This window comes from Saccostrea cucullata, unplaced genomic scaffold, assembly GCF_032062105.1.
Source record: "Saccostrea cucullata isolate Sc308-1 unplaced genomic scaffold, CSIRO_AGI_Scuc_v1 ctg548, whole genome shotgun sequence".
In the NCBI taxonomy this organism is placed as follows: Eukaryota; Metazoa; Mollusca; class Bivalvia; order Ostreida; family Ostreidae; genus Saccostrea; species Saccostrea cuccullata.
Genome location: NW_026928247.1, coordinates 241,266 through 252,044, shown reverse-complemented (window position 1 = coordinate 252,044; position 10,779 = coordinate 241,266). Strand labels below are relative to the sequence as shown.

Below are 10,779 nucleotides of genomic sequence, written 5' to 3'. Positions count from 1 at the left end.
TTGCATGTATGTAATAATTGACTCTCTCAAACAAGAGTTAGAAAATATTGCAAAAAATAATTTTTAAAAAAAGCAATTTTCTCTTTCAGGCATTTATAATACAAACAAACGTATAATAACCGGTATATCAGAGTATTCAATGAGTTCTCCCTGTGGCATCAATTTCAACAAAAACAATATTAGCAAAACGACTGATTCAAAAGAACCTTTTGGAGTGCCTAGAGAAGAATTGAATAAGAACAAAACGTTAAATATTACTAAAAATGTAGACAGGGATGATAAATGTGCGATATTTTCAAGTGTTTGCACGTGTTTTCTTAGCGGACCCACTCTCAAATCGTCGTCTTGGAAGAAATGTTTCAAAGATTACAAAGTAAACTACTATCACTTTTTAAGATTGCAGAATCTGACTTGTTTAAATGTTTCACTTACTGGGAACCATTCTCTTCCTTATATATACTCCTTAACCATAGAAAATTCAAACATAACAGATCTGCAGATTAGACGATATTTTCTCAAAAATTTACAACATATCATAATTCGTAATAGCATTATTCAAAGGCTGTACATTTGGCAGGACAATGATAGGACAGTTCAGATACAAATGCTGCAATTGATAAACTGCACGATAAAAGAAGTTACAATAAGGATGATGAGTATACTTGAAACCGATAAAATTACTCTCACTGCTTTTGATCCTATATCCATATTAAAAGGCGTTGTCGCTAATTTATCCTTTTATAACGCTAACGTTCAATTAAGTTTGCAAACAATGGATACATTTGATAATATGCGTAATCAAATTCCCTTTCGAATTGAATTTCAGTGTGAGGATACGGCATCAAGAAAGTATTCATATGTTTTTTTTGTAAATATACTTCAGACATCAGTAACTTTTCAATATGTTTGTAAAATAAATTTTTACTATTTTTTTACGAAAAGCTATATAAACTCTTTTCGAGATGCCAAATTCTCAAACGATTTATTTCGATGCAGTTACTTTACAAGGCAAAACAATGCAGTGAACAATATCAGTGAGACAACGTTACAGCTACGGGACATTCAAATGATTGATTTATCCTCCAACGAAATAACAATCATAGAAAAGGGAGATTTTAGGGAGTCTACTTCCTTGAAAATACTCAAATTACAGAATAATCTTATCCGAGACATTATGGACCATGCATTCAAGGACTTGATATCGCTATTTTTTCTTGATCTCTCAAATAACTCAATTACTTTTGTCAGCCTACACCATTTTATATCGTTAAAGAACCTTCGCTACTTGTTTTTAAACTATAATAGGATAAATGTTATTCATGCAAAAGCTTTTTCTAATCTAATTGCTCTACATACCCTAGATTTGTCGTTCAACAACATGAGGTATTTTGCCGAAGGTCAATTTTTCGGAATGGAAAGTTTGCAAAATCTGTATCTACAGAACAATAGAATTTTTTCTGTAAATGGAATGTTTTGGGGATTGTTTAATCTAAAGTTTCTTGAAGTTGATGAATTCTCTATTTGCTGTGCGAAGCCTCGTAGCCGTAATCATTTGCAATGTGTTTCTCCAGTAAATGAGATAGCTTCTTGTGAGAATTTAATCAGTGCTCCTGTCTTAAATGTTGCCATTTGGTACATAGCTTTTCTAGCTACCGTTGGAAACATTATTGCATTGATATGCAGTACTTCTACGTTTAAAAGATCTTCATTTGCATATTTCATTTTCTCAAGAAACTTGAGTGTTGCTGATTTCCTAATGGGTATATATTTATACATCATAGCCATTACGAATCTGGTTTATACAGGGAGATACGGGTTTGAGGATTATTCTTGGAGACATAGTTTTCTCTGTACGTTTGCTGGGATTTTAGCCACAGTATCAAGCGAAGCATCTGCACTTTTTGTTTTAATGATAACCATAGACAGAGTCGTAGCTATCAAAAATCCCTTTTCACGGCGTAATAAAGTATGGGTGATAGGATCATCTGCATTGGCATGGGTTATTGCTTTTTCTTTGGCTGTGTTTCCGGTATTACCGTTAAAGTTGTCAATGTTTGAAGACTTTTATGCCCAATCACCTGTTTGTATATCTCTTCCATTATCAGTTCATAGACAGCTTGGTTGGCAATATTCAATGGTCATTTTCATTGGCTTAAATTTCCTTATATTTCTTGGCATCATTTTTGGACAATTTCTTATCCTGTATGAAGTAATAAAATCTGGAAGCAATAGCCAGGCCTCAAACATACGTCGAAGGGAGATAACTCTAGCCAAGACTGTTGTTTCCGTGGTTGTCACTGATATTCTCTGTTGGATACCTATAGGAATAACTGGTGAGTTTTAGCGTTATGCTTAACATATGTTTGCAGATGCTGTCATACATTTTTTTCACTAATTTTATTATGTTTCTATATAAATTTCCTCTTCCTCTTTAATAAATAAAACTTTTACAATACCAATTAACTTAAGTGGATTTATTGGACATAAAGTACAATGTTTTATCAGACCTTATTTATCAAATGATTTTTTGGAATGGCTTTAACTACGCTTTTAATCAAATTTCTATTTCCATCATTTACAAAACATTTTTATTAATTTCTTTTCGCTTTTTGAACATATCAATGAATCAATAGATACGTTGAATAGAACTCAAAGTCTAAATTGCCTTACTTATTCCATTTACATATATAACTACGTCATAAATTCCATGTTTGATATGAATAACTATTTGTAGAATATGTCGCTAACAAACCTACGTTAACTTCGTTTGCTTCAGATAACCAATTGTACATGTTATATACAATTATATAGAATTAACCCATAAACCTTATTTTTTGCTGATGAAAGGAATGTTAACCTTTTACGGAATAGATGTCACAATGGAAATCTACGCTTGGATCATAGTGCTTGTTTTACCTGTAAATTCTGCAATTAATCCAATCCTTTACACATTGACTGCTATAATACGGGACAGAGGACGGAGGAAGGTAAGTTTCATGTACATGCATTTATCGAAAGTTTTTTTTTTATATTTAAAGCAAAACTTAGCCGTAAAGTGTATTTGAACAATGAAAAATGATTTCTTTTATTTGTCATTATATTATACTGTAAACGAGTTTTTTTTTTTAGCGTTTAGCAGATTTAACGACTTGTCATTAAAAATCAGAATTTAAATTAATCGAGAAATGATTTAAATTCTGTGGTGCCTTGAAAAATAATGGTGACAATGTCTTCATAAAATTTAACTTAAACTAGATCAAGAACCTCGCTAAAATTGAATCTGCGCTAATATTCCTGATTACATATATAGCTTATCTTATTACATGCATTGGTATAAATAAGATTGAATAAAAGGAAAATACAGACTTTCCACATATCATTTCGCTACTATTTTTATTCATACACATACGGCCAAAGGTTTTTAGTAATTTGATACGGTTGTTTTGATAAGAGATTTTCACTACAACGGTGTAAGAGCATTTGTATATAAAAAATAAATCCCTAACGTCATAATAGAGAAACAACGACATATTACGAACGAACGTAACCAAAAACAGGGATCAGTTATTGTATTGTATTCACGGTTGCATTATTGAATTCTTCAATTGTATTGGGATTTCGATAGATAATACCCAAACAAGATACCTCAAAGCCACGTCTTATCCTAGTCGCTAAACCCAAAAACTTTAAAGACATTCTTGTTCAAAATACTATATGCTGCGAAAAATAAAATTAATATGGCTTTAATACATAGGTATTGTAACCATATTTTAAATCCAAGGGGATGCCCGTTCGTAATTTGTCGGTTGATTAAGCTTCTTCTTACCAACATGTATCTTAAAAATCTTTATATAATTCTGAAGGGTGCTTGTGGAGAGGACCCCCCCCCCCTTAACATCCCAGACCCAAAGCTATTTTTGAATTTCATTGTAAAAGCTCAAAGGCTTCTCGAGATACAAGTATTGCTTGAGACAAAAATGTAACAGGTGTAACAGATCTAGACGGACAGAATTATAAGACGAACGGGCAGACCGAAATTAATATCCCCAACTTTTGGGGGAGGGTGGAGGGAGAGGGGTTGGTGCAAATATGGATGTTTAGTGAATTGTGTTTTTTACATAATTTTAGATATTTGAGAGCAAGTTCCATATTAGCATGCCATCATAGGACCTATGTCCCCATCCCTCTCAAACCTTGGAATATATATAAATCCGGGTCCAAGGAATTTTTTTGGCTTTCTTTCAATAATAACATTTACAATTTACAACATACAAAATGGATACCTGCAAATAAAAACGTTAGAGGTGGTTTGAGATACTACGGGATTTTTTTTTTATTAGAAGTTAATTCTATGTACTTTTTGGATTGTTCATATGAAATATGAAACAGTATCTTCTGAGATTATGTATTAAATTGCGATTTAACCTCAATTATCCTGGGCTGCTTTTATTTTATATATGTAACAGGCATGAAGCAAGCAATTTCAGTTGGGGGGAGGGGTGGCAAACAAACAATTTGAGTTAAGAGTCACTACTAAACAATTCCTTGGAAAGCCAAAATGAAAGATTTTTTTATTGAGGGGGCACAATTATACAGTAGCTAAGTTTTCTATAATATTTCATGGTTTATTTATCGACTTCATTAGGGGGCGGGGCTTATCCCCAACCCCTCAACCCCGTTCCTATATACGAAAGTGTGTACATGATGTATATCTCTCTATACATTTGGATTATAATAAAGGCTGAATACGCAGGGGTGATAAGGAAGCATACAAAATATTCTACCTTGACTAAATCAGTGCTACATTATGACGTCATAGTAAGCGAGATGACGTCAATTTTAAAACACAAGTTTTCGTGATATTGGTATTAGAGAAGTTATTTAACTCTAGAAAATAAAAAGAAGCGTGTAAACATTAACAAAAATAAAATATTTTTATTTTGTTATGCTGTATCTGTCTCTTAGTTAAAATATACAATCGATGATGTCATAAATGTACATCAAGTAACTTGGGAATTCATCATGTCGTGTAAAGAGAATTTGGCTATGACGGCTTGTACAAAGATACGTGAAATGGAGTTTAAAAGCAAATATCATTGATTTTATGTAGAATTTATATGGATTTCAGTTGATAAAACAGGTATGCTTATTTATTTTCATCAATGATATTCTCTTTCGAAGACAGTCGGCTATAAACGTATCCCGGTCGGACTTTCCTCTGTCATTTGTGACAAAAATAATGCAGCAGAACAACAATAAGCTGGGTATTTCAAGACATAAGATTTGTACAGATGGAAAATTTTGCCGTCTGACAAATTTGGAAAGTGCTGCTAGAATCCTGAGATAAGCATAAATTTACGAAAAATTTCGATTGATATGTATGAAATTCAAAACACAGGGTAAGATTTTGTGCGAATGTGTGGAATAATTATTTTACTGACAGGACAGTGGGATTCTAGCAGCACTTTTTAGGCAAAATAGATGTTTTTCAACTATATTATTTACTCAAAGAAATTAGTAAACTCCGGGGTATTGTTGTTCTGTTAGCTTTTTTATTAAGGAAAATTTCGCTATAAATAGAAGTCACGTGATCTTGTGGCAGTGGTGCACGTCTTTGTTCTAGACACTTTTTTTATCTGTATTCAGTTGTTAATAAAAGTTGACGTTTATCAGCGGTTTTGGTAATTTATCAAACTAAATTTTCTATCAAAAGTCTACATTGTCCGAGAAATGACTAATATGCTTCCTTAACATACCCGCGTATATGCATTTATGTATGGTGGTGCATTTTTTTTTAGTAAAGTTCTTTTCTTTACTGCTCCACTGTGTCATTGTTTGTTAACCATGCATTAATCGTCAAAATATAAAATTAGAAGATACATTTTATACTTTTGACCACACACAGAGTTATTTTGATCGAAGGTCCAATATACATATAAAACCATAACCAAAATTATAACTTGCTTCATTTGTAAGGAAAAATATATATTCACTATCCTGTTGTAAGAGAAAAAAATCTACCATGGGGGAAATCTACCATGAATGCTCGTTTATTTCTTTGAAGCGATATTCTATTAAATTTAAAAAAGAATCTCTCTCTCTATTTCTCTTTAGATCTTAATGTAAGACGTTCGCTTCATGATCGGGATGCCCGGGTTCGATTCTCGTTCCCGGCGCCGCGTCAAACCTTAGACGTAAAAATAGGTAGCGACTGTTCCTTCGCCAAGCGCTCGGCATCAGAAGTGAAAGTCACGGGTCTTTCGGATATGACCTTGAAAACGAAGGTCCCATGTCACGGTAGGCGCTGGTACGATAAAGAAATCTCACTGCTCAATGGCTCTGAGTGCCGAGTATAGGTCTAAATTTGAAGCCCTTCACCGGCATACGGTGACGTTTCCATATGAGTGAAAAATTCTCAAGAGGGACGTTAAACAATATACAATCAATCAATCAATCAATCAAGACACTTTATAATGCGCTCTACCAATTTACTTGACTGCACAGATTTATTTTTTTAAGCTGTAAGAAGTAACCTTTTCCCACAGGGTGATTTATACCTATTCTTAGGAGAAAAAATTCTAAGAATTTTCCACTTTTCTAAGCTTGTGACATGATATTAAGTCTCCTCCATAGACAAAATTTGTTTGTATCATCTCTCCTTATTCATTCATTAATGTTCTTATTCAGATTTTAAAACTATATGTTAAAGATCACTGGTCGACACAAATAAAATTAAAAGGAACATTAATATCACTGTACTCAAAGGTAAAATAAGTGTTTGGATTCAGCAAGATTAGTAAATCATATATATATATATATATATATATATATATATATATATATATATATATATATATCTTTAAATTTCTATAATATTTCAAAATTTATAATAGATCATAATTCATACATATTTTAGAATATCCCTGCTGTATTATTTTTCTTTGATTATTCTTTATCAAGTATAGTTACGCCATATTGAGAGAATGAAACAATGTACGATTTACTGATTGTCGTAATTAATTAGCATAATTAATTCGTTCAATTATGTAAATCGCACTTCACCCGAGCATACCCGATAGACCGGACGTATTTCTTAGCGGTCCGGATTTCTTTCTTTAACTATAGTGTTCTTAAAAATTTCCAATTCAACATGTAACTAAGTTTGTAGTAATAAATATATAGTGTTTAGTAGTTTAGTAGTAGTGCTAGTTGTTTTTGTTTTTCTTTTTCCTTTGTTCTTATGACCTAATAATTTTTTTCTTTGTCCTGAGGAAGGGACACAGCGTCCCGAAAATTTGACAATTTTTATTGTTCGTGTCGTTGGTCATTTTAGTGCTTTATATATATATATATATATATATATATATATATATATATATATATATATATATATATATATATATATATATATATATATATATATATATATATATATATATATATATATATATATATATATATATATATATATATGTCAAAGGTTAGTGAAAGCAACATCCAAAAAGAGAAAGAACTGTTAGCCCAGGAAAACTCTCGTCTTAAGCAAAAATTGAAAATCGTAAGTACTTCATTACTTATTTTCAATCTTGAAGCAGCGAGTTTAATTGTGGATTAATTATACCGGATGCATTTTATTTTATATTTTAAATCACTAAACATGATTTAGCAGACAAAAATGCCCCCAATTATCTATAACGTGTAATTGCAAAATGATATTGCTTAAAAATGATTTTGGTACACTCGCACTGATTTATTATATCATCACTTAATCCGTAACTAGTCTTAACTCAAAGTTATTGGCATATCATGTACAAAAAGTTTCTTCAGTCTTTAATTGATATATTTTTTCTTTTTATTTTCAGCAAAGAGACAGTACTAATAGCTACATGTGAGACAAGAAGTATTTATTGTGAATAATTGCTTATTTGCCTCTTATAATAGACACATTCTAATTTGTTTTTTCTTCAGTCGTTTTAAACTGCATATTGCTTTTTTAAGTTATAGCATTGAGGAAATAAAATTTGATTGTAATATTTCATCTGTCACAATTTTTCAAAAAAAAAAAAATACTTATTAGAACTTAGCGTAAAGAGGAACTCATTGTTTTCACTAGTTTTAACGTACTTTTTATCTTGCCAAATTATTAAAATTCCTCTAAAATACATGTATAATACATAGATCCTCATTTTCAGCTATAAGGTATGTGTACCTCTGCAAGGCTCAGTCAGAACGATACCTGTTAGATTAGCTAGTGAAATAATAGCATATATAGCTTACCTTACATGTTCATCTTATTTTCGTTAAGGTGGGGAATTGGGGTAGGGAAGTAAAGGTAGTCATAATGAAAATCATTCTAAGTATTTTCATCATTCAAATATGTATCAATGATCGACATATCATATCTTAATTAAAACCAAAATAACCACAACGCTGCAAGTTGTATTGACCATATTTTTATATCAAGATAGATTTGATAATCAATTTTCTATATTACGTAGAATTCAGAATGGCATTCATATATTGATATTTCCAATCATTTGCAGACTATTTACAATCACAACGATTATGAACATCGATCAAATCATTTATATAATCTATATCGGTAATTATTCTGTCTTATACTTGATTAAAATATAATAACAAAATTCTGTAAACATAAAATTCAATCATTCATCTTTTTAAAGCATGAATTCTTAAACAAACATTCAGTCGCCAAAATAAAATAAACTTTGAAATGTTGAATCAAATTTATAAAATGTCGAACAATATTGCACGAGAAGAATAAAGTAAACTGTATAATTCTTCTCATTTATTGCATATTATTTAGCCATAAGACATATTTCTCTAAAAAAAATTAATAGAAGATTTGAAATTTCTTATTGGATAAATTTAGAAACATAGTTGTAATGTGCAGCATATTTTCTATATTAATTTTTTTTCATATATTTATATACAATACCATACTTAGCAATCAAGCACTGAACATAACACTACCTGTTAAAGGTAATTAATAAAAGAATCTGATTTTTATACATGCATCAAAATATAAACATTTTTTTTATATCTAAAAATGAAAAAAATGAACCTAATTTGACTTCTCTTTTCCCAGAAAATGCTGTGATTATCATTTGCTTTACCAACTGTATTTCCTGAAGATAATCCCGTGATTTTTTTTAAAATTCTTTAATTTTTACATTTATCATGGATGCGATTTTTTAAATGCATGATCAACGTATGAAATGTATCCCCAGAATATGACACTTTATCTCCTGACGGTAATGTCTGTTGATTGATTTTCATTTGAACAATAAACGTAATTTTTTTTAATTAATTCAGCTGATAATTGATACATTTGTACATTGACTCTTCTCTTCTTTCCACCCATTTCTGATCTTGCAGATTTTGGTTCAATTAATTTCTTTTTAAATTTGTAAACCGATTGAAAGGATTTCATTTCAATTTCAAAGATTCTAATTTAATGGTCTTTAAATAATTTATAGATAAATACAAACACAAAAGCATGATTGAATGATACTTTAGCTGGAAAGAAGCCCTTTAAGTGAAGCTAATGATTAATGAAATAATCTGAGAAAATGATTAGATAAAACGAATACAAGGGATTTATTTAAAAAAGAAAAAAATACATTTAAAAACAAGATGTGTTTGTGAAATACTATGCGCCCGGCGGCAACAAAGTTCAAAAAATCTATTTTTAGCATATTGGTCACAGTCAAGGTCAGAAGGTCATTAACTTTAGTGTCGTTTGAAAAAACTTAATCGGTGGAGTACAGAATGTTGTTCTCCTCCATCCATGCTCTGGTGGACTTGTATGTATTTTTACTGTCGTTGTCCTGCATAAAAATGAAATATTTTTTTTAAGTTCCAGATTCCCTGATTAAGCCTTTTTCTTCATATCTATGTGTCTTAAATATCTTAAATGTCAAGCTACAAATATCAACAGACAATACTTATTGCTGTTCTTTTCTGTATAATAAAGTACATGATATTTAGGCTTTATTTCAAAAGACAGATGTAATCAACGTGTTGGTTACCTGATATAACCGATAGCCATCAGAAAACTTCTCCCTTGTAAAAGGCAGCAGATTATCCTGAAGAATCTGTTGGTAGATCACAGAGTCCATGATGCCATTGAAAATGCAAATGCTCGTTCTCCCTCTATAAGAAATCGCCGCCCAAACATTAATCTCTTAAGAAACAAAATGTGTTAATATTTTGGACATATATATACCTTTTTTGCTCACACAAACACCATTTTCAAAACACAAGTATCAACATGTTCAATGTTGTTGAAATTAAATTAAAATTTAAGTAAAATATTAGTTAATTAAAACTGAGTTTGGAAATATTGGCAGGAAGACTTCACTTCATTTTATTGAATATGATTTTATTTCTAAAATATTGTGTTACCTTATAGGCATGTTTCGGTTTGGGTACACGGTCACATTTCTTTTGAATATCTGAAGACTTCTGGTGGAAAATCAGCCTGCCACTTGAGCACATCTCTACACAGCTTTCATCAACAAAGATAACATTTCTGAAATCTTCCTTTCGCGATAAGGAATCCATACACCACTGAATCCGTACCTATAGAAATAAGTCAAATAAGCATGAAAAGCTTTTAAAATTGTAATATAACTAAGCCTTCCACAAATAACAGAAATAATTTACATAAGCTTTAGTAATATTACTATACTTTCTATAACACTTTAGCACTAAACTTTGGGGTGATAAAAACATTGTTTTTGTCTTTACTCTTCT

At 30.9% G+C, this 10,779-nt stretch overlaps 1 protein-coding gene across 1 annotated transcript; it reads left to right on the top strand.

Moving 5' to 3' along the window:
* The first annotated feature begins 993 nt into the window (after positions 1-993).
* Positions 994-7,978, top strand: LOC134276889 (G-protein coupled receptor GRL101-like). Its single transcript, XM_062759168.1, has 4 exons — positions 994-2,333; positions 2,848-2,987; positions 7,481-7,558; positions 7,863-7,978. The coding sequence occupies exons 1-4, from the start codon at positions 1,067-1,069 to the stop codon at positions 7,890-7,892; spliced, it is 1,515 nt and encodes a 504-aa protein (XP_062615152.1). The 5' UTR covers positions 994-1,066; the 3' UTR covers positions 7,893-7,978.
* Positions 7,979-10,779: the final 2,801 nt, after the last annotated feature.

Excerpts from the sequence above, each read along its gene's own strand:
- LOC134276889 (XM_062759168.1), top strand. The coding sequence starts at position 1,067 with ATGATTGATTTATCCTCCAACGAAATAACAATCATAGAAAAGGGAGAT. Across the intron at positions 2,334-2,847 it reads GATACCTATAGGAATAACTG|GAATGTTAACCTTTTACGGA; the intron begins GTGAGTTTTAGC and ends TGCTGATGAAAG. Across the intron at positions 2,988-7,480 it reads GGGACAGAGGACGGAGGAAG|GTTAGTGAAAGCAACATCCA; the intron begins GTAAGTTTCATG and ends TATATGTCAAAG.